Below are 25,170 nucleotides of genomic sequence, written 5' to 3' on the forward strand. Positions count from 1 at the left end.
GGTGACGGGCACTGGGTGTTATTCTGTATGTTAGTAAATTGAACACCAATAAAAAAAAATAATAAAAAAAAAAAAACACAGTACTTAGCATATTTTCTATCACAATTGAAGAAAACTATCCAGATTGGGTGAAACCATTTCCCAGTTTGCAAGCTCCTTCCTGCCTCTGGGTTCTGAAACCCAGGGGTCCTGGGTTTTGTCCCTGAGCAGTCCCACGGTGCCACCTGCAGCTGGTCAGTGCTGCCACCGCCTCCCCAACTCCTGCTTTAGCTACCACTAAATGTTCACCCGGTGTGTTCTGAGCAATATTTTCATTCTGCAATGTACAAACATTAGAGGCGGCCGAGGGGTGGGAAGATCGGTGAATTGACGCTTTCTCTGAACAGACCAGGTACATGTCACATTTCCTCACATGCTGGCAAAAAGATGAAGGATGTGCATATTGAGAAATGAAAAGAAAAGGCCAGCATTTCTGAACTGAAAGATCAAGACAGCATTCACTGCCTGGGTGTCCCTTTCTAACATGTACACTTTGATTCTTCCCTTTGATATTTTTAATTTATGTTCGTATCTAGTAGTTTACAAGTCACCATGAGTTCCAAGAAACGTTTAAAGTCAGCCCTAAAGAAATCAAGATAGAAGATGAGAGAGATGGAGGTGGAGAGACAGAGATAAACTGAGGCTTTGGGAGGAAAAGGGCTTGGAATGATGTGCCTGCCACCCTGCGGTGGCTGTAATAAGTCAGGGCATGGAGGCACCTGCTGTTTGGGGTGGATCCTCATCTAGGGAAGCCAAGTGATCAGGAAATAAGCATGAAGTGGATGGCTAAATAGTTTAATTCTAGGCCTTTGGAAAGACGTGAACATGGTTAAAGGCGGATCCCGCCCAGTTATCAAGGTCAGGAGCCAAATAGGTAGGGATCACCTTATGCCTTAAGGAACCAGCAGGAGGGGTGGGGGGTGAGTGGGTATGTGTGCCTCTAGGGTCTTGGGTTCATATGCCCTTCAATATTTAAGCAGCTATGGGGACAGTTATGGGGAGCTGGATGGGTAGAGATGTGGCCAAGGAAGGGAAAGAATATAAATTCACCACATGACAAAAAACAAACAAACAAAAAAAAACCTAGTTTATAAACCTGAAGGTCTGAGCTTATTCTTGAGCTAGGGGAGTTTTCTTTCAGCCTAGAGATCAAAGATGAGACAAGCCCATCCAATACCCGCAACTATGTGACAGCCTTGGGATTACACTAACTGGTTACAAAGAGACCACATCTGTACTGTCCACTGTAGCATCCATGGGTCACGTGTGGCAGCTGAGCACTGGAATGTGCCCCTATACAAACTGGAGGTGCTGTTATAAGTAAAAATATACACTGGATTTTTGAAGACAGTAGAAATTGAACATAAGCTATCTCGTCAGTGGTTTTTCTATGATTGCATGTTGAAATGATAACATTTTAGATATATTAGGTTAAATGAAATATATTATAAAATTAATTTCATCTGCCTCTGACTTTAAGTGACTTAGAAAACTTAAAAATGTGGTTTGTATTGTGGGTCTCCTGAACAGCAAAGGTTTGTACTGTTACAACGCTAACACTATGAAGACCCTTAGCGATGCAGATGTACCGCTTTGCAAATTTAGAAGGTCTCAAAGAAGGGTGAGGAACCTGCTGAAAATCAGAGAAATATAGGCACCCAACAAACTCTTCTGGCTCCAAGTGCAGTGCTGGAGGATGGGTTATTTAGAGGTGCAAGGAGGCAGAGCAACGCAGAACTTTGGCAGTGAAGCCAACGAACTTGTTTCCAAATTAACGTGAGACATCTATATGTGAAATAATACTCCGTGCACAAACTAGTGCAGTTAAGGGTTAATATATCCTCCTCCTAATCAGTCAAAAAAAAAAAAAATCCCATTCCTGATTCTGCCTGGAACCTTGTCACTATACAGACAGAATTCTGACAGCTTCTACGGTGATAGACATGCTCGCTGAGTAAAGGCTGAATGCCTCATGTCAAATGTCTACTTGACACTCTCAGGAATTCGTCTTCACTTGCCTCAAGCCAGCAAGCTTTCTTCATAAATCCATCAGGAGGTCTCGCCTTTACAGAAACTCTGCCCCTACTCAAAATTAAAAGTTTCATATCCTAAACTAATGAGATTAAAAATATCGATCACTTACCCAGAAAAACATTTCATAAACTCCAGGCATCTTTTGCAAAATATCCATTTTAACCATGTAAAGCAAAATAAAATAAAACCTGGTTTTATATAAGGTACAAGATAAGCAAAGTCTTGATTCTGAGTGATTAAATCACAGAGGGTTACTATTGAGAAAATAATTAGTACAAAATATGCACCAACTCTAGGGTAAACCTACAACTTTCCTTTTTAGGCATGCCTGTTGTGAGGGACCTGAATATAAATGTCTAGTATATTCGCAAGTTGTGTGGAAGGATGTGAAAACCGAAGCCAGGAACACAGACACAGTCCCTAAGAGGAAAAACTACCTAGAACATAAAAGAAGAGTAATATCTAGCCTTGTAGAGTACCTATTAATTATGGTACATTTAAAGAAAGGATGCTAGAAAAGACAGGCTAAGTAGGAGAACTAGGTAGTCTTCGTGTCAAAAAGGTGTTATTAATGGCACCAGGGCGTATTCACAGATATTCAACACTGTAATTGGGTCTGGTCTTTAGGATTCATTAGCAATCTATCATGTCTCACTTGTTCGTCATTCTGGGTTTTGTACCAAACACGCCATTGAAATGGTTTTCTTAAAAACCACTAGTTACCTACTAGTCTTCAAAATCAATGATAATTCTCCGGACTCTCCCTCAAGATATAACCACTACCTCTTTCTTGAAACTCCTTTGTATTTTGTTTTTGTTTTTTTCTTGACAGACTAGACTACAAGTGGTCCTTTCTACTTCTGGCTTTTCATTTGCCTTTTGAACTTTGGCCCTGACTCCCTAATCACAGGCCTGTCACAAGTGTTGGACTCGGCTCTTTTCTCTTTGTCCTTTAGGCTTTAAAACTCCAGGTTTTCTGAACAAGGGATAGTGGAAAGGGAGGTGGTGTGGGGGTTGGGGTGATTGGGTGATGGGCACTGAGGGGGGCACTTGATGGGATGAGCACTGGGTGATATGCTATATGTTGGCAAATTGAACTTCAATAAAATAAATAAAAATTTTAAAAAAAACCTCCAGGTTTTCAAATATGTCTCTACTTGCAGAGAATGCCTCAAAACCACAAAACCTAGAATATGCTTCCTATATGTGCCCACTGAGTAGAGGAAAGGGCGAAGAAAGGAGAAGTGAGAGCCAGCTGCCAGAAGGCTCCGTGATGATGGGAGAAATTTGGAAGGCGTGGCACTCCATCACTGCTGAAGTCCAAGACGTAGAGATGGAATAGGAGGTGGATGTGGGTTTGAAGTCATAGCCACTTGGGTTAAGAAAGGATAAAAACTATGAATTCAGGACAGCAGGCAAATCTCCAACTTCTCTGCTGCTATCACTGAGATGGAGAAAAGATGGGAGCAAATGCTAAACTCATATAGGAAGACAAGGGGATTCTAACTTAAGGAAAAGAACCGTAGTAAATGGTCACAATAAGCTTACATTTTAAGATAACTTTCTGGGGAGAGCTGAGCTAAGAGGAACATTCTGTGTGTGTATGCTAAACATAACAAATATACTAATATATATTTAATATATTTATATATGTACACAAATACACACACACTATAGATAGATGATAGATTATAGATGATAGATAGATAGATAGATAATAGAAAGATAGATGATAGATAGATAGATATTAAATACACATATATCCCTAGAGGATTTGCTTGAATATAATTCTACTAAAAAAGTTGGGAAAATTCCAAATCAGCCTATCCCTTAGTATATTTTCCTAGAACACTGCAACTGATTGAACTTTAATTGGTATTGTGGTAGAAAAAATTCCATGGTCAAATCGTTTTGGAAAAAACTGGATTAAATAAAGTGAAACAGGTTTGGCTTCTCAGTTGTATGAATTTATCATGAATTTTATAAGCTAATAATGTGTATTGTGAATTTTGACAAATGGTAAACACTATTTTCCCAACTGAAAAATATTTTCATCTTCATGGAGTAACATAAGGGACCAGGAAACACTGTTCTATTTTTTTTTCCAGTTGCATTTATTGGTATTTAATGTGTATCCAATGCTGCATTAAGTGCTATGAGAGATGGTTAAAAGATTTTGATGCTACCTTTGAGAATAAAGCATTCTAATTAGGGAGATTAGAGAAAAGCCAAAGATAGTTCATAATAAAACTCCAGATCCTATGGGAGCAAACTCCAAATACAGAAGAAAAAGACACCTGACAACAGAGTCTAAATGTCATGGTTCTCAATTCTTTGCCTTTTCTAAATATACCAACATAAGTAGAGAGTAAATGGAGAAACAGATGAGACAAATAGAGGAAAAAATACCCATGATATTAAACTTCAGCCCAATTCCATCTTTTCTTAAAAAATGAATACAAAGGAGACCAATCAATGATCTTTAAGGCAAACCAATGTCAGCATTCTAAGTTTTGTCTTCACTAATAAAAGAACAAATACAATAATTTTTTCCATATATTTTTATTTCATAATTGTGAACAATTATTTTTTAAAGATTAATAAATTAATTAGAGAGACAGAGACAGAGAGAGTTAGCGAAAGAGAGCATGAGCAGAGAGGGGAAGGAGAAACAGGCTCCCCACTGAGCAGGGAGCCCAACTCGGGGCTCAATCCCAGGACCCTGGGATCATGACCTAAACTGAAGGCAGATGCTTAACTGACTGAGCCACCCAGGTGCCCCAATTGCGACCAATTATTAAGAACCAAAGGAAATGAAGTATTTGGTGTTGTTGTTTTTTTTTAAGAATTTAGTCATCTGTAACTTTCATCCTAATAATCTGACCAGATCTTTACCTTGTAGGACAGGAAGGGATACAGTAGAGCTGAGGGAGTAAGATATAATTTAGGAAGACCAAGTATGAATCCATTAGGACAATAACCACATCCCTTCTTCAAGCTAGGGTTCACATGACAGAGACCTATGTTTTAGGGGATTGGAAAGAGGTGGGAATGAATAAAGAAAACAAAAGAAAGATGGAAGAATAAGGAAGAGAGCTTAATTCTAATTCAAGGACCTACCGTTCCATCCCCTCCACAAGCCAGAATTCGCAGATTTGGTACTTTCCTATATAACTCAAGCCTGTAGAGGAAAAAGAACATGAAGTAAACAAAAGAGTACATCACCAGCCATCGCAGAGAGAAAACTCAGGGCAAAAAAGAAGGGAATGTCCACCGGGGAACTTGTATAATCATGAGGATAATGATGTTATCATAACTAGTTACTAAGTCATCACAAGGGTATGGGCCCCAACAACTGCATCAGAGATTGGCAGCAAAAATCTTTTGTAAATGGCTGACATTGGAATGGGATTTCAGAGTTTTATTTCCCATAATTCCTATTAATACATCAACTCACATTATTTTCTTAATTAGTTTTGACTTCCTTTTCTTTTTCCCATCATACCCCTTCTACCTTTCTCAAAGAAAATCATCATTAATCGATGGTCAGCAGTCGTTATATGTCTCCTCTTTATATTTTGTCAGCTTTTCCTGGATTTTTTTTTCAAATATGTACTTTCCACTCTTAATTCCAGGAAGTCATTTCAGAAAAACAGGGTGATAGGAGGATATCCACTAGCATTACTACCACACCTACAATTCTAGCTCTCTCTCCACTCATTCACTAACACTCAAAAACAAATTTAAACTCCCCAGCCCCAAAAGGGGAAGATTTACTGTTTTTTCTGTATTTAAAATTAGTCTACTTTAAAATGGATCATTTTTCATGTTGGCTCTTGAGAAAATAAAACTATACCACCCCTGCTAAAACATTTACTTAAGTGAAGCTGTTAGAACCTCTGTTGTAGAAAACATCACCTTTTAAACCAACTGTTTTTTTCTAGAAATATCTCCTATCTGGCCACATTCTTTATGATGATCTATGAAGCCTCTGCCTAAGTCTAACCAAAGTCATAAGATTTTAAGAAAAGCATCTGGGATCCCTGGGTGGCGCAGCGGTTTGGCACCTGCCTTTGGCCCAGGTGCGATCCTAGAGACCCGGGATCGAATCCCACGTCGGGCTCCCGATGCATGGAGCCTGCTTCTTCCTCTGCCTATGTCTCTGCCTCTCTCTCTCTGTGTGTGACTATCATAAATAAATAAAAATTAAAAAAAAAAAGAAAAGCATCTAAAAGGGCCAAAGCTGGCATAGCAGATTTGCCTTAGTCCATTAAAATACAGAAAAAAAAGTCTAGAAGTTTTATAGCGAACTCTAGTGGCAAAAAAGTTTATAGATTAAAAGAATGAGCAGAAAGTAATTTTTATATTTAATGTTCTCCTGAATATTTAAAATATATGATTTATCCATTTCATACAGGAATATTATTTCTCTAGAAATTATCTGAACTGATTACTTTGCCTGCAATATCATTACTTATTTAAAAATAATTAGTACCACTTAAGTTCTAACGTTTATCAGATGACATCCAAACTATCTTAATACATGGGTTTTAAAAAGGGAATCAGACAGTAGCAGAAACAGCTCTGCTCTTTGTTACCATGTACAGCACCACCACCACCAAAGGAAAGATAAGGGATACATGTCACCGACATCTAAACTTGATTTTCAACATTTCTAACAAAGACAATGAAATGTCTGAGAAGCTCAGAAAAGGGATTGAGCAGAAAATAAAATGTCTTCCCATTGTGATGTGGAATCGTAGGCAGATTCAATTAATCTGTCCCAAACGGACACAGACACATACACACACACACACACACACACACAAACATATTCATTAACAATTATGGCCACTCTCCAAAGATATACTTAGAGTCTAATGTACACCTCCAAAGTTGTACTTGTATAGATAGGAAAATGACAAATCTTTTCTCAAGGCAGACTTGTAAATAATCTACAGACCATGTCCATGAGCAGCAAACACACTAGAAGTACACCTGGAGTTGATAACTGAGTAGCTGGGTTTGAAGGAAATTAGCCCAGTGAAGAGTAGGAGGAGAAACATCAGATGAAGCTTTAAGGGAGATGATTGCAGGGGAGAAAGTCAACGAGGGATGGTCAGAAAATATTTCACGAGGGAATCTAATAGTGAAGCTTGGCTTTGCTGCAGAAGTCCTTCTCTTTGCCTAAACCAATATGGACCATGGGGGGTTTATTTCCAGACTTACGCATCTTTTGGCCCTTCCTGAGAAAGATCAAAGACCTGCCGAGGATTCAGGTACCACATGAACATCTGCAGGACTTTGGTTCCCTGTAAGAAAAAAATAATAATAAAAAGACAGTAGGAAGAGATTTCCAAATATTTGCTGCTCATTTAAAAAATAAAAATAAATCCTCTTCTCTAAAATACCACCTAATTATAAATAGCATAGAGTAGTAGTTAAAGTCATAGCTTTGGCCATCTATATACATGTTGAATATCCAGATGAGGCTTCGGTCCAACCTGTGTAATTCTGGCCAGGTTCTTCAATATCAGTAAAACTCAACCTCCTTCTCTTTTTTCTTTTTTTTTTATTGAACCTCCTTCTCTTTAATGTGGAGACAAGAATGCCTAGCTCACAGACTTGTTGCAAGGATTAAACACGATAATGTTTGGGAGCACATCACAGTGCTTGGCACTCAATTAAGTGATTACTGAACAGTATCTACCGATTTTTACCATCACTCAACGTGAAAATCCATGTAGGGAAGTTATTAGCCAATCCATGTGATTTAACATCCATTTTTACTTCATTATGAAGATTACTTTTATCTTTGCATAATATGAACATAGTGTGAGCTAAGTATCATTTTATTGAAATAATTTAACTGAAGCAAAAGTCTCACAGGCTCCTCATTATTTAGTGTGTGTATATATATATACACACACACACACAGAGACACACACAACTTTCCTAGTAATAGTTTACTTGGACATGTTTCAATTTCCATGTCTCTAAGTCAAACAGTTCTCACATGAACATTTTTAGAATTTTTTAAGTAATTTCTAATTGGCATTTGCAGAACTGGCCATCATGGAAAAAATGCAAGGCAGTCCTGGAGATCATTTCTTCACAGTGAATTGAGCAAAGAAAAAATGAAAGAGGGATCATTTCATTAAGCAGCATCAAAACAGCTTTAAAACTGTGTAGGGTACCCCTTTTTGGTCATTATCAACCACAGCAAACAGCATTTGATTAGTTGGGCAGTTCTTGTTCCTTATAATTAGAGTTCCTTTGTTAGCTATTATGATTGTTCTTCATGAAAATATTCCCAAGTTTGTTCACCTACTATGCCTTATCTGAGAGTCATTCTAGGATAGCAGAAACAGCATGATATTTGAGTCAGTAATAACTTGGGTGTTCTCATTAGGTGATTGTGAGTATTTATAATCCTGCAGAAATCCAGCATATTAAATAGGAGGGCAACATCCACTTTCCAGAGGATAATGAGAATTAAATGAATCAGTAATAGTTATGGATCTAACACAGTATGTGGCGCAAAATAGGCCTTTGTAAAGGTTAGTCTCTTTCTTTGTTGCTCCTTGTTAATCTATTCAGTAAATTGCACTTGAGGGCGTGAGGGCTAAAGTGTAGCTTGTAATTATCACATTGTTATGCCAGTTGTTACAGGGGCCAATGCAGGTCTTTTGTTCCACATTTCATCCAAACCTATAATTTAAAAGTTCTGCTTTATCATGTGCTTGCTATAAATTTAGGAATAACATTCTATCCTTACTTATTACAACTAATCCTTCAATTTCACCAAATGACATATTTTGCTTCCTATAAAATGCAGACATAGATTTGGATACATAATACTAGTAACAACTGGATCCTTCTCTCTCTTCCCATACTGGGCCTTGCTACCAAGTCAGTTGGGGATTCTCTCAAGTAATCTTTTATGTTTAATCGGTAACACCAGAGTCATTTTAATGACCAATTTATAAAAAATTTCCCACTGACTTGCTAGAAAAGTAATTTCCAGTTCTAAATTCCTAGAGCAATATGAATGGTTAATGTTAATTATTCCTTTCCACTTCTGGCCATGGCACAGTGCTCGTCTAAATTTCAGCTTCTATTATGCATACGATACCAGGTAACGAACACCTTACAAAAATAAAATAAAAAGCATTTAGAGGTAGTTTTTCTTTCTTTTTTTTTTTTTTAAGGTTTTTTATTCACGAAAGACACAGAGAGAGAGGCAGAGACACAGGCAGAGGGAGAAGCAGGCTCCCTGTGGGGAGCCCAATGCTGGACTCCATCCCAGGATTATAACCTGAGCTGAAGGCAGAGGCTTAACCACTGAGCCACCGAGGGGTCCTTAGAGTTGTTTTTTGTTAAATTGAAATTTCTCCAAAAGGTTTGAGTGACCACAAAATTTTGTTTTTGCTCATTTTAAGTTTGTGATTCCTGGGACATTCTAATTATCTACATTTATCCCTTCGAGGAAGGGGAGTTAAGGCAGGCACATCTCCAGGAGGCTCTGCTGACACCACAACCCATTGGAAGGATGGCCTCAGAGCTGTGCAGGTGTAATGTGCATGGCCCTACATGTCAACCCTGTCAGACTTTTTATTCAGGGATGATAGAATTATTTCTTTTAAAAGTAGTATTTCTAAAGTATGTGTGTTATCAAAGTGTAGGGGCCTGAAAAACACTGCACTGTTTTAAATCCAGCATGGTGGGTGGAGAAAGAAAAAAAGGTCTGACACATTGAAGTCAATTATATTACCTCTGCTGTGACCTCTAGGATGAACTACTTTAGGGCTTAGGTAATTTATTCAATAGAACTGAATGGCTTGAGAAATTTCACCAGGAAAAGAGTAATTTCTTTCTCACCGACTGGATTAAACCTACTTGGACATTAACACAACTGCCATTCACTAATGCATCCCAAACATGCTCATAGTTGTGCACAAGCTACAGGCCAAATGCAAAAGCTATAAGTTTTTTTTTTGTTTGTTTGTTTGTTTTTTGGAGGTTATTGTGCCAGTTTGTTTCTTCCTGCTCTTTCTCCCTCCCTGCCTCCTTTCATACACCTGCCTTTCCTCCTTGCTTTCACTCCCTCTGTGGTCAGTAAAGAGCCACTATGTTAATCCACAGGACTATGAAGACAAAAGACATAAAACTGCCTTAGGGTTCATCAAGACTTAGGGGGAAAGAAAGACACAATGGCTGAGAGCATAGAACAGAGAATCTTCATTTGCTTTCATTTTAAGGTCATATGGCAGGTGAGCAGGAAAGGAAGAGCAAGGCCATGAGCTATAACTTTTAGCCTTGGGCCTCAAATATAGGTTACTCAGGGCTTTTGGTTTGCTTATTTTCCTTTAGTCTTAAAAAAAAAAAAAAAAAAAAAAAAAAAAGCTGCAACTTCTCTGCAAGAGTGTTATACTTTTCTCTAAGTAAAAAAAAAAAAAAAAAAAACTTGCAGGTCAATTCTAGCACACTCTTGGGAGGGTTCTCATACACATTGACTAAAGAACCTGTTAAGATATTGTGAGATTGGGTATTCCTGTGGAGTGATGAATAGGTTCTTTCTGGCTCCAGATTTTGGGAAATAGGCTGGGACAGGAGAAAACAACTTCCCAGAAAACCGGTAAATTGTTCTAGAGGGAAATAAAGGAGATTCATCTACTCACCTACTAGGTTCCAGACATTGTTTTGGGCGGGAAGAGAGAGAGATGGACAAAACAGGAAGATCCTGCTCTCTAGAGGAAGTTTTATGCATTATTCATGAAAGAAAATATGATAATGACTTGGAGGTATGGAGAGTCAAGTCAATTAAGAATGAATCAGCTCAAATGGCTTATCTCTCTTCACTGAAGGCTTATAACTCTTGTATAGCCTGAAACATTTTGGTAGGTTATGAAGCAAGCCTTGGTTTATGTAACAGAGGTATTATCTAGGTCATGGCAAAAGCTGATGTGAAAGTCCTGAAGAAAAGAAAAGCTAGTGAAAGGAAGGGATGAATAAATAATTACTTTAAACTGGCTTCAAACAACCCCAAAGGAATACCTAATTAACTTAAAAAACACAGGGGATCCCTGGGTGGCGCAGCGGTTTGGCGCCTGCCTTTGGCCCAGGGCGCGATCCTGGAGACCCGGGATCGAATCCCACGTCGGGCTCCTGGTGCATGGAGCCTGCTTCTCCCTCTGCCTGTGTCTCTGCCTCTCTCTCTCTCTCTCTCTCTCTCTCTGTGACTATCATAAATAAATAAAAAATTAAAAAAAAAAACTTAAAAAACACATACCAGGCTCCTACTCTGTGTGCATGTGTACACTCAGGAAACTCAGAAAGAGCCAAATGAAAAATAAATTAGCCTGCTAAAGATGGTCAGTGTGATAGTGGAGATACATAATGAGAAGTAGGAGTGGCCAGAGGGGACACTCTAAGCCCAAATTTTGGGATTAGATGAAGGCACCCTATATATGATATCTGAACTGTTTCTTGAAAGATGAGTGAAGTCAGCCATTTCTTTACACGTGGAGAAGAGAAAGGTGAAGGCACAACACATGCAAAACAGCAAGACATGGGAGGAGGACATTCTGACATTCTGTTCAGTTTCTGAACCATGAGGCAGAAGCGGGGGAGATGAAGCTACCCGAGTTGCAGAGGTACTAAAGGGTTTGGCTTCCATTTTATAGGAAATAAAAGTAATTGAGATGTCTTAATCAGGGGAGCCAGACTGACATTTTGATGTATTAGTCTGGCTATCAACTAAGAAGCTAGACAGTTGGGCAGGCCCTTGACCCGTCAAAGGAGATGGGACGTTGGGGAAATAGAGCCCTCGTGAGTAGATTAGTGCCCTTATAAAAGGGAACCCAAAGAGCTCCCTCATCATTTCTTCCATGTGAAGACACACCAAGAGGACACAGTGAGAGGTCAGCCCTGTGAGAACCAGGAAATAGAACCTGACCGGCTACCATATCTGCGTTGCCCTGATTGTGGCCTCCCCAGCCCCCAGAACTATAAGAAATAAATTCTTGTTACTAAACCACCTAGTCTGTGGTGTTCAGTTAGAGCAGTCTCAGTGGAGTAAAACAGGTACCCCCACACTTCCACCAGTATTATAACTGGGAAAAGGGACTTTCCACAGACTTATCATTCAGTTGTTTTAATTCCATCTCTTGAGGCTGGTTTGACAAGATCTTGAGCTTAGATTTTTTGACACGTGTGATCATCTACTGATATCCTTCTGCCCTCCTCCTAGCCCATTCTAAGCATCAGGGGCCTAAAATTTTATCCAAACGTCATGATTCTTGATTTATCACCAGGTTGAACATCACAGAAAATAATTGTGGCTGTTCGGTCAACTATTTAGGAAGTTTGGGGCCTCAGACATTTGAGATTATTGACTTTTGTCTCCTTTTTCCACCTTGGTTGACTTGTCCCTGACTTAGGAGGGGCAGCTCTGGTGTGATGGTGCATAGATGTGTGATGGTGGTGGACTCAGCATGAGCCTACCCACAAATTGGGACACTGCCTTCCTCTTATCATCTACTGATAAGATCCCTAGAAATCTAATCTAACACATGCCACCCCTCAACAATGGGATTTCACAATGAATAGTGTGAGGATCCAGAGCCTGGGACCCCCCAACTGTCAGGACCTCAAGGTAGAATCACTCTAGTGGTCAGAGCAGCTGCTTAACCCCAAACATATAATCTAAGACACTAAAAATGTAGTCCTGAGAGGGAGCCTCCAGGAGAGATCATGTGAAAGCAGGAAAAACATCAAGAGATATCAGAAGTGTCTATAAGACTCAGAGAGAAAGATGCTAAGGAGTCAGGGATGTCCAATACAAATACTAAGTTCTGAAGTTAGAGAGGAGATTAAATATAAAGGAGGGTGCCTATCTCTCCAGTCCTCAGGTTTTCAAACACAGAAGAGGGGACTGTGCTGGTGCAAACTTTATCTCCCAGATCTTACGTCTTCTCCACAGGAGGACACACTTGAAGTTGACCTTGTGGTCCATGATTCCAGTTCCCAGATCCCAACAACAACAGCGCTGCCAACCTCTAAAACTTTCAAGATACCCACTATCACCTCCACCTTAAGTGATAGAAAAAACAGAGACAATTATTGTGAAACAACTGATTAAAACAAATTATTGTTTAAAAAAATGCATAGCATCAGTCCCAAATGTGTTCATCTCAATATATATCTGCAAAGTGTTGGAAAATTTCTGCACACACGAGTGCTTGGAAAAAAAAAAAAAAAAGGTATTTTTCTTGCCAGAAGATGGCGATATAGTCTAGTTATTTACTTAAGAGAAGCCCAGGCAAGCCTAAATAAAGGTTTGAAGCCTAGGCTTCAGAGGGAGTGCTCTGTATCTACAGAGATAAGCAAAATAAATCAGTCATTAAAAGGCAAAAACCAGGACTGAACAACAACAGCGGTGACGTATTTCTAGGAAGCCCTAGCTAATCAGTCAGAGTGTGGTCTCGGAGTTGCAACAACAGTCAGCTGGGAGCTTGTTAAAAAAGCAGATTCTCTCGGGCTTGTGGCTCAGCAGTTTAGTGCTGCCTTCAGCCCAGGGCCTGATACTGGAGACCCGAGATCGGGATAGGAGTCCCACATTGGACTCCCTGCATGGAGCCTGCTTCTCTCTCTGCCTGTGTCTCTGCATCTCTCTCTCTCTCTCTGTCTCTCATGAATAAATAAAATATTTTAAAAAAAGAAAAGGAAGAGAGGAGGAGAGGAGAGGAGAGGAGAGGAGAGGAGAGGAGAGGAGAGGAAGAAAAGAAGAAAGAAAAGAAAAGAAAAAAGAAAAGAAAAGAAAGAAAAGAAAAGAACAGAACAGAAAAGAAAAGAAAGAAAAGAAAAGAAGAAAAAAGAAAAGAAAAGAAAAGAAAAGAAAAGAAAAGAAAGGAAAGGAAAGGAAAGGAAAGGAAAGGAAAGGAAAGGAAAGGAGAAAAGAAAAGAAAAGAAAAGAAAAGAAAAGAAAAGAAAAGAAAAGAAAAGAAAAGAAAAGAAAAGAAAAGAAAAGAAAGAAAAAAGAAAAGAAAAGCAGATTCTCAAAGCCACCTTCCTGGGGGGTTCATTTGCCCAGTTTTTACTGCCATCCTTAGTTCTCCTTTGAACTTTTAGTCTTAAAAAAGGTTGAAGTTATGAAGTTTCTTCATAAGAAAACAAGAAATGAAGAAACAAGATTCAAGGGAGCCAATTCACCTTCTGACTCCCCCATCACACAGAATCCAACCTTATTTGCAATGTTAAAGACATAGGACAACCACAGCACAGGAAAAGGTGGACCCTAACAGAGGAATTAGATTATCTATGACCACGACCCTTCCCTGGGAATCATGCTGTGCCTTCCCAAGATTGAAGATGGAGATCAGATGGAATGATTGCAAGCATACATAGGTATTCGGATGTCTTTAAAGCTCTCTGGGGCAGCCCAGGTGGTTCAGTGGTTTAGCGCCACATTCACCCCAGGGCGTGATCCTGGAGACCTGGGATCAAGTCCCACATTGGACTCCCTGCATGGAGCCTGCTTCTCTCTCCGCCTGGGTCTCTGCCTCTCTCTCTCTCCTTGTCTCTCATGGATAAATAAATAAAATATTTAAAAAAATAAAGCACTCTCAACATTTCACACTGTGCTTAGAAGCAATGCCCTTCATTTATTAGGCTTAGTATTCTGTTTTATAAAGAAAGTATATAGAAATGTAGAGTTATACAATATTCATCTTGATTTGGTTAGTCATACTTCTGAGAATCCTAGTCTAGAAGTAATCTTGTAAACCAAAATGCATAAAATGAGAGCCAATCATTTAAGTCCTCTGTCTCTAATAACTGGGCATTTCTTATTTGAATATCTCACGGTCACTTACAGTTCCTTGAACACACCTCAACTTCTTTTCCAAAATAATTCTTTCCTTTCCTGAATTCTCATCAGTAACAAAGCCACCGTCCGATAATCTGCTGTAAAATCCCAATTGCCTATTATACAATTCTTTGTTCATTTCCATATCCCACATACTAGAAACCACAGGTTGAAAGGTGCAACCCCAGGCATAATGGAGTCTGTATCTTAGCAGGACACACACAGAGTACTTATGTTGCAATTCACAAAATACAGATTTGTACCAAGGGCTATGGGACTACGGCCCTGGACAGGGTGATTAATTTTGAGAAATGGTTCCAATCCTTAAAGGATGAACAGGAGAAGAAAAGTGGTGCTGTTCCAGCCTTCTTTCTCTGCATAACTCTAAGTAGTGTCCATCTTCAATTTACCCACTGCCATGACACCACTTTTGTACCACCCCCAAGGCACTACTTGCCTCTGAAATTTCAGAGCACGCACAGTCTGAACCACTCATTTTAAAACTCACATATAGTTAATGTTGCTTGAATTATTTTTCACATTTGCCCCTTGGGTATCATTATCAAAATGTCCTTAGAAAATTTAAACTTTCTTGTTTTCTATTTAGTGAAATAGGAAATAACATCAGATCATCTCTGCAGACCCTGGCATTACTAATTTACAGAGATTCCAACAAAAATGGGCTCTATCTTTACTAGACTATCTGCTCCTAAAACCTACAAGTTTCTAAATGCCCTAGGAAAAAGGCTTATGATTTGATGAGTGCATCCTCTAGAATGACTTTCATAATAAAATATATTGGGAATTAGCATATGATATTCAAGTGGTCAAAATCATGGACTCCATTGCATTATCTTTGCTCTGTTCCGTGGTCCCCAAACATACTCCTGACCCTCTTAGGCCTATATGGAGGCTAGACCTAGAAAGTGAGTATGTTTCAGGGCACACTGAACCTCACTCCTGAAAAGCTCCACCAGTAAAAACCTTAAGATCATCATCATTACAATATGAAAATCATCACTCACTGGCTTTTTAAAAAAGCAGGATGCTGAAAATAGATTATCTGCTAACAACACATTTCTTTTCCCTGTTTTCTACCATGTTAAAGATTTTTAACACAGCAAGTTATCAAGAATTTTAAAGGAAATAAAGAAATGGAGAAATAATATTTTCTTTAAATCATAAGCTCTTGGGGGCAGCCTGGGTGGCTCAGCAGTTTAGCGCTGCCTTCAGCCCAGGGTGTGATCCTGGAGACCTGGGATCAAGTCCCACGTCGGGCTCCCTACATGGAGTCTGCTTCTCCCTCTGCCTGTGTCTCTGCCTCTCTCTCTGTATCTCTCATGAATAAATAAATAAAATCTTTAAAAATAAAATAAAATAAAAATAATAAATCACAAGCTCTCTTAGGAGAAGCTTTATTATAATTAGTCCATTCTGGAAAATGCCCAGTATCCTTAGTAGTAAGAATATCATTCCTAATTATATGGCTCCCCTCCCTATATGGGGTTAAGTATGCAGTTTCAGATCATTAGTTGTTAAGTGTGAACTTCAAGGAATCTCACCTCTAAATGTAAAATGTGCACTTAGAGGACAGATAAAATATCTTATCATCCATTCTCACATGAAGATAGAGAAAATCAAAGCCAAATAAGAGTACTGGTAAGGAGTCTCAGAGTAGAAAGAGAAGCATATGAGGAGACAAAGACCTAGATTCTAGAACAAAGTCTGTCCTTAGAGAGTTGTGTCACTTCGGGTAGGTCATTATACTTAATTAATGAATTATACTTCTTAGGCATTTCTTCCTCCTCAAATGAGGTAGTGATTAATTATGCTACACGATTTGGGCAAGGACCAAGTGAAACCTTTAGAAGGTGATATTTTTGATAGCTTTGGTGGTGTTTGTTGTTAATGATCATTGGCAATGATGAGCCATTGTTCTCGCTTTCCTCTCGATAGGGACAGAAGTATAACTTAAAAGGGGAAGCAACAAAGTCCATAAAGAGCTTCCTAACAGTAAGAGTTGAGAAACCCTGAAACATATTAATTAAGAGATTTTGGAATGACTTTTTTTAAATTTTGTAAGGAAAATGTCAACAGGTTTTTAGAGAGGCCTCTGGTATAATCTTACTTGGAAGCTGAGAGATAAACATAGGACCTCTAGATTTTGCATAACCCTGCAATGTATAAGGCTATGCCCTATAACAATAACCCTGTCCCTGGGAAATTGGTTTTCTTCCAACACTTGGAGTCCTAGGTAGTTGGTGCTGGGAACTGTTTTCAAGAAAGCATTGAGATTCCAAGTTAAAATCATGAAAAATGACTCACCTGGTTGCCTCCACTCTTGGGGTTCACAAACACAAGCAAGGGTTTCATGAGAGGAGAAGAGATAGGTTTTATCACAAAAGGACGACCTTTGTTTTCCTGCTAAAGGAAGAAAGCAACACTATTGAGACATCCATCCATGACTTGGACAGGTAGCCCAAAAGCAATGGAAGCAGCTACCAGCACCCCACCACCACCACTAACCCTTGATGTCTCCAAGTAAAAAAGTTCCATCTTATGTCACATGGCTTACTCTTAACAAGATAGTCCATATAAAGCTTAGAAGAAAGGATCTCAAGCTATAATTTGCCCTAGAGAATGAGCCATGCTTTTGGTGTTATTCTGTATGCTCTTGAGCATTCTAGAAATGTTAGTTCTTCATCGTTTTTGGGACAGTACTTCACGGACAAGTACAAATGCTCTGATTCTGAAGTAGCAGAAGGTTACACATACACACATTTTTTTGGAAATAGAAAAGAATTCCAGTGTGGTTCATAAAAGTATAGTGAAGGAGGGAAGTGGAGTAGAAAATTTATCAGAAAAAGAAGCTTGGGCCAGATCACAATGGACAGAGGTGGTTACAGTAAGGAGAATATAGTTTATTGGGACATTGTCCTGAAACACTTACTTCAGTTCCTCTTTTACTGGCTTTTCTTTTAAAGCTTGTTCTCTTCTTCTTCCGATTTGAAGCCTTCAATGAGTTCTGTGGGGAAAGAAAGAAACACCTGAGCTCTAAGGCAGACAGCCCACGAACCTCCCATGCAGAACCATGTAGGAGATGAAGGCAGCACATGCTGTTCCACTGCATGCTTCTCATGCTTTGACACTTCCAAGCCACTGTTCATGGGTAAGCCACAGACAGAAACCAGTCGAGTGCTTCAGAGTGAGCGACTGACTCCCCACCACACGGAGAGGCAGGGAGTTAGAACCCTGGAGGCTCTCATGGACTCACATAACAACACATGTTATACCTGCCAACCCTCCCAGTAAAAATGGAAGAATCCCAAATTCTCTGAGGGGCTCCAGTCTCCCGCCCAACCAGGTCCGTCTCCCGCCCAACCAAGTTCAAGTTCACCTCCTGGTATGGAGATCACCTATGTGGAAATGTAAAAAAGGAGGCCATTTTTCATGTTTTTCTTTTTTCTTTTTTTTCTCTGTTTACCTTTTTTTTGGTAATGACCTTTCTAGTAATAGTCATAAAATGGCTCAACCCTAGTGGAACATTATGATCCAACTATCCTATCAGCCCTGATGGCAAAGTTTTAAAATGCAGAGATAAGGCTCACCTGAAGTTACTTTTAATATTAGTAGAGTGGCAATCATTGCTCTCTTTCTCTAAAGACCTATTGGTTTAAAAAGTCTTCCCTCCCCTGGTAGCCTTGATTTATTCTTCTCATAGAAGTGCCTCCAACTTGTGGAATACAGTGACCCCAAGTTTAGTTTCCCCATTTTTCTCTTTCTAGGAATGTTATGGGCCCCAACCTTGTGATTACTTCAACTAACCATTTACTCTTAATATATGATACAGATGCTTTGAGAAGAACCTCTCTTAAGGGACAGTCACAACTCACTGGTTTAATTAGTGGAGAGTCAATAATTAATTACATTGCCATCTTCACAAAGGCAAGATGTTACTATCATACCATAGATGGTTAGCAAACTGTTGAATGCCTGAAACACAGAATTCTTAACTTAAAAGTTTATATAAGCATATATACACATGCATTGCCCAAGCAGATAAAGATTTTCAAACAGCTTCAAGAAACTTAGATATCTATTCTTAGGTTCCTGAGTATTTTTTTCTTACCGCATTCAAAATAAACCTTAGTCTAGAGTACAGATATTAACACATTCAAATTAGCAAGATTGAAACTACTTTTTTTTTTTTTACTTTCATTTGGACCATAAAAAAATATGTTGCTCTGTAGCTGGTACTCATCAAGGATGAAGGAAGTTTTCTTCCTCCATCAGATTGAAAGAGTTTTCAGGTTCTGAGTCTCACCAGAAAAGAGAGATCCAGAAGTTCATGGGTGCTCTAGGCCCCAGGTTATTTCTTACCACTCACTGTAGACTACACTCGTCCTACATAAAGAACTCCAAGTTTCTGAATTCCTCTTTAAGTTGATCTACTACCATATTCCACTTTGAGGAAACGTTTGCATTACTAAAGTATTTCCTACGTGTTAACTAATTTGTTTAAAAGGGAAGAACTACCTGGAAACTGGAAACAATGAATCAGTCCCAAGAAGAATGCTAGAAACTATTAGGAGGGCAATTAATGATATCGAATGGTTCTCAACCAATCACTGCACATTGGCCTCACCCAGAGTTCTTTTAAAAATGCTGATGTGGACCCCCCAAATATTCTTTGTTTGGAGTAAGGCCCAGGCAAAGATACTTTTGAAAAGCTCCCCAGGCAACTGTAGTGTGTAGCCAGAGTTGGGAACCTCTGAAGTAAAAGGGAAAAGTGAGGGGACATACATACTGGACTAAAGCATAATTTCAATGGGATAAAGAGCATGAGCTGCGGAATCTGACACAACGGGTGGTAATTCTGGGTCTTCCAGTTACGAGATCTATGACCTTGGCCACGTCAGTCAAGCTTTTGAAATAATGATTCCTTAATTTTAAAACGAAGGTGATAATACCTACCTCCCAGGACAGTTGTGAAGTTAAAACGGGAAAAGGTATGTGAAGCAGTTAGCTTGGTATCGTCCCATGATAAGCACTTCCATAAATGTTAGTTGCCTCGTTCACAGCTGTATATCCCCGGCATTGAGCACAAATGCCTGGCACATAGTATGCACTCAAATCATTGTTGAAATGAATCAATATTATAATTCACAACACTTACTGATCTTTCCTGATTTTGGAAAGGATCTTTCAGAAATGAATTCTTGTCTCCTAACTTCTTTGTTGTTTTAGTTCATTTATTGCCAAGAGCAATGCAGGGAGCCACATGCTTTCAGGAACACGCTATAGGACTTGGTTCTTGGCAGGACTCAATAAATAAGCACTATGAGAAAAGTCTAATGGATCAGACTAAGATCACTCCCTAAACTTGCCTGATCACAGAAATCACAGTTCTTCAAGGGATTCTGCAGATCAAGCATGTTTGGGAAACAGTTAGAAAACACATCAAAAGAAGGCTTCATGTCTGAAAACAGAGCAGGCAAAGAACTCAACTCTAATAGGGAACATACAACAATGGCCTTTCTCACACAGATATAGCAAATATGAATGTTTCTGAGCCTCATGGAGCCAAATGCACGTGAGGTCTTCATCTCACAGAACAAGGGAGCCCAGATGAAGCACAGCGATTGACTTACAGTACCTGGACGCTTCTATGTGAACTCTGAGGAAGCTTACAGCCCTATGGATAGTCAAATAGCAAAAGATAAGCAGTATGGGATTTCACAGCACACCTCAAAATCCCCAAGGCTTCCTTCTGTTCATGTGTAAATATGTATCTCGGTCTCAACACAGAACTTCTTTTAGAAGGTATCATCATCCAGTGAGGAACAGATGGATGTGAAAGCAGATTTGGGTTGTGTTTCAGCCATGACAAGACAAGTTAGCTAGTCTTGCTAATCTGAGATATTGCTCACCCTGCCTGGGTCAGTTGTGAGAATTAAAATAGCATGCTTTTCAAGAACATAAAAATTATTCCAAGAAGTTATTTTGTAGAATTGTTGGTTGCATTATCCAAGAAACCATCGATACTTGTCCTGTGTTCTTAAACAAAGCATCTCTGTTATCAAGGGCAGCTAATTCAGTGATACAAAGGATTTACTTGGCAAGTTGAACACCATCCAGTGAAATGTTATACCCTCATATGGATTTTTGCATTTTTCTGACTCTAACAGCATTTGCCCCCGTACATTCAGTGTCTACTTTTTTGTTCAAGTTCTAAGAATAGATAAAGGCCTTTTGTTTTACTTTATTTTTTTCTATGCCAGGTATTGGGTCAGTATTACTTTACTACAGAAATAATCCTATCAACAAAAGCCTCTCTCATAGTCAGGGCCCCTTCCTGGGCTGTTAAAAAAAAAAAAAAAAGAAAAGAAAAGCCTACAGGTAAATCACTCAACTGTAAATAAAACTTAATTACCTCTTAATACCCTTCAGGGGTTTTCCCAGATTATGGGATCACAAAGGACAGGTTATAACAACAGCTCTAAAGAGAAGATATCTCATACTTCATCATGCCAAATGAAGCCTTCCCCCATCTATATGGGACAAAACTCTGATGGATAGTAGGAGAGGCATGGACTTCATCTATTAGACGGTATTCTCCTGCTGCCCCACTCCAGCTGCACCACCATGACAAAAGTTGTTTCATAGGCAAGCAGAGAAATAAAGAAAACTAATTCCAAATGATAAGGACAGAGTCTTTGCTATTTCTCAGGGATATTTGGTTAAATTGCAGCAAGTATTGCCTAATCTTTAGAATTGAACAAAGGAAATGGCTTGAGCAATTCTGAAAGAGATGGCTGATCATAGCTATTACATGTTCTGGGTCTCCAGCATTTTCACATTATCTGATCATAACGAATAAGAGATTGACATGGAGAAACCCATATGGGCTAAGGAGTTGACTGCAGAATTTTTTATAAGGAGACCATTTGAAACTATATATATATATATACACACACACACACACACACACACACACACGAGCAGGAAGTTTTCCATGCAAAATGGACTTTTTCTTCCTCAAATGCTTGTTTCCTGCTGGTTGATCTTGTTTCCTGCTGGTTGATTTTTTCCATTTGTTTTTATTGGGATTCCAAAAGTCATGCATCATGTGACCTTTTTAACAAGATATTACTATATTGTGATTGCTAACTGCTTAGTTTTTATCATGATAACTATTTTTTTCAAGGTTGGTATGAATATCAATTCCAAATTTTGAAGTTAGAAGATGAAAAAGTTAACACCAACTTTAACATGTAATTTTGCAACTTCAACTTTTGTAATAAATCCAACTAGTGATTTGGCTAAAAAAAAAAAAAAAAGACTATAAATCTCCACCAATAGGGAGTTGGCTAAATAAACTGTAATGTATTTATAGTATGGAATATATGTAGCAGTTTTCAAAGGAGTTAAATTTACATGTATTAATACAAATTTTTCTCCAAGATTTTTTTAAACTAGGAAAGCCAAGTTTTAAAGTATTATGTGCAGAATGACATCATTTATTAAAAACACATACCTCTAGTCTCCTATAATTTAACCCCACAAAAATTCACATATCATGGGTCTTTCTCCAACAGCTCCAAGTGCTCATATTTTAACATCTTTAACTTGTTTATCCAAAGTATTATCCTCTAACATTTTCAGTCCAGAGGAGAAACTGTGACATCTGTAACATTAAATATAACTTTGCCTTTAAATATATGAACAGATTTGTGCTTGATTCTTAAAATTTGGGTTGCTTTTAATTCTTGACTGTCTTCTAAATTCCATCATCTTTTGTTTTCTAGCTCTCTCCAAATGATTTGGTGATGAAACCCAGCAGACCAGCCAAACCAGCCCCATTCTCCATACCATCCAAGCTTCACACAGCTGGTCACAGAGTGATGATCTACTCAGAACCAGCCATCCTTTAATAGATATGTAAAATATATAGTTTGATTCCACTTCATTACAACCTGCTTTTCCTGGCTGTTATACACACAAATGGCTTTCTTCCTCTCTTGGGTCATTTTCTTAGACATAAGCATCAAAAGTAAAGCTGACTTTATCTAGTGATCCACCTTAACTGCTATTCTCAGTATCTTCTCTAAACTCATGTTGTCCTTCTTCAGCCCTCTTCCCAGTGTGGCCCCTCACATCCTTCAGGACTGAGTACCAACAGGACTTTCTGTTTGGCCTCCAACCATCTCTGCGACCAAAATCAATCCTTTCTACTTCATGCTTCTACCTCATTCCTACATCTCAGCCATCTTTATCACCTCCCATGGGGAGGGGGGGTGGCTTCCCATAGACCATGGCTGGTTTAACCAACCTGTGGGGCATCCTCTCTCTCACCACCCTGTGTGTATCTGTCCTACAAGATGCACACTGATGACAGAGGCAAACCTTCCAGATACCTGAAGATCACTCTTTTTTTTTTAAAGATTTTATTTACTTATTCATAAGAGACACACAGAGAGAGAGGCAGAGATATAGGCAGAGGGAGAAGCAGGCTCGCCATGGGGAACCCGATGCAAGACTTGATCCCAGGGTCCTGGGATCATGACCTGAGCCAAAGGCAGACGCTCAACCGCTGAGCCACCCATGTACCCCGAGACCATTCTTTTTATTAAGAATTTACAGTTGGCTGAATTCCTTTTCCAGAATCCACAAACTCTCTGCCCAATGGTTTAGTTTGTTGTATCAGTTTTCTCACCTAGGGAGGATACTCTTTGTGGACATCAGGTGAACATCTGTTTCATCTGTGGACATCCCACTGCCTATAATGGCATCTGTGAATGGAGTTAAACATCTACCTCACTCAGTTAAGAATATCTTCTTGTTTTTAAGCAGTATCCTCGAATACAAAAATATACAGAAAAAATATACATAAATTCTACAAGTAGGAAAAACATTTTGTCTGTTCTTCTCTAATTTCCAAATTCTTTTTTTAGCATTTCTCAATGTCTCCAATGAACTCTCTAATCTCACTGCTTCCAACACCATCACTAACAGCTTGTCACCCACACTCCAAAAACTATAGCTTTAGGGCAGCCCTGGTGGCTCAGGGATTTAGCAACACCTTCAGCCCAGGGCGTGATCCTGGAGTCCCACGTCGGGCTCCCTGCATAAAGCCTGCTTCTCTCAGCCTGTGCCTCTGCCTCTCTCTCTCTCTCTCTCTCTCTCTCTGTGTTAGCAATCATGATTAAATAATTAAAATCTTAAAAAAACAAAAAACAAAAAACTATAGCTTTGATGGTCATCAATGATCTATAGCCAAACACAAAGACTTTTTTCAATCCTTGTTATTTTTTAATGCCTACAGAATTTAACCTTGATGACTACCCTATTTTCTTTATATTTTTAATAATGAAACTGTGCTATAAGGTCTCTCCCTGTTCTGCAGGATTCTCTTCCTCCTTCCACTTTCTGATTGTGGATGCTTACTCGGTCTTCTTCAATTCTTCAATTCAGTAAATGAATAATTCTTAACTCTCTCCCATGGGATAATCATGCTATGAACACACAATCTCACTACAGTGTAAAATACAATAGTTACAGTTGCATCTCAAGGTGCATTTGAGAGCACCCGAGACACCAGGCTGTGACCCCTACTCTGCCTCTTTCCCCATGAGAATCCATCTCTTCTCATCTTCTCTCATTAAGATACAGATGGCTCAGGAAACCATAACTTCTGTCCTTCCTGACCTCTGTACAACTGCCCAAGGTTTTCTTCTTTTTTTAAAGATTTTTTTTTTATTTTTATTTTATGATAGTCACAGAGAGAGAGAGAGAGAGGCAGAGACACAGGCAGAGGGAGAAGCAGGCTCTATGCACCAGGAGCCTGACGTGGGACTCGATCCCGGGTCTCCAGGATCGCACCCTGGGCCAAAGGCAGGCGCCAAACAGCTGCGCCACCCAGGGATCCCCCAAGGTTTTCTTCTTGATGTAGAACTTCATTTGATATTCTGTACTCACAAGGAAAATAACAAGAGCTAACATTTATTGAGTTTTACAATGAGCTAGGTACTGTTCTATGTGCTTCATTTTCATTTCTTAGCTCCCTAGTCCTCGTGAAAACCCTATAATTAGGTACTAGTATTATTTACCCTTTGCAGACGAGAAGGCAGAGACTTTAAATTCTTTGAGATTAAAAATAAAAAATAAAAAAATTCTTTGAGATTATACAAGTTACTAAGCAGCAGAGCAAGATTATGAATCTAGGCAGT

General features: G+C 39.1%; 1 protein-coding gene across 1 annotated transcript in view; it reads right to left on the bottom strand.

Annotated features, from left to right (window-relative positions):
- DGKI (diacylglycerol kinase iota) overlaps positions 1–25,170 on the bottom strand; it is a 429,239-nt gene that overhangs the window by 193,453 nt on the left and 210,616 nt on the right. Inside the window, 4 exon segments of the mRNA XM_077850064.1 lie at positions 5,194–5,254; positions 7,303–7,385; positions 17,267–17,365; positions 17,892–17,966. Of these exon segments, the coding sequence (XP_077706190.1) occupies positions 5,194–5,254; positions 7,303–7,385; positions 17,267–17,365; positions 17,892–17,966 (318 nt within the window).

This window comes from Canis aureus, chromosome 15 (genome assembly GCF_053574225.1).
Source record: "Canis aureus isolate CA01 chromosome 15, VMU_Caureus_v.1.0, whole genome shotgun sequence".
In the NCBI taxonomy this organism is placed as follows: Eukaryota; Metazoa; Chordata; class Mammalia; order Carnivora; family Canidae; genus Canis; species Canis aureus.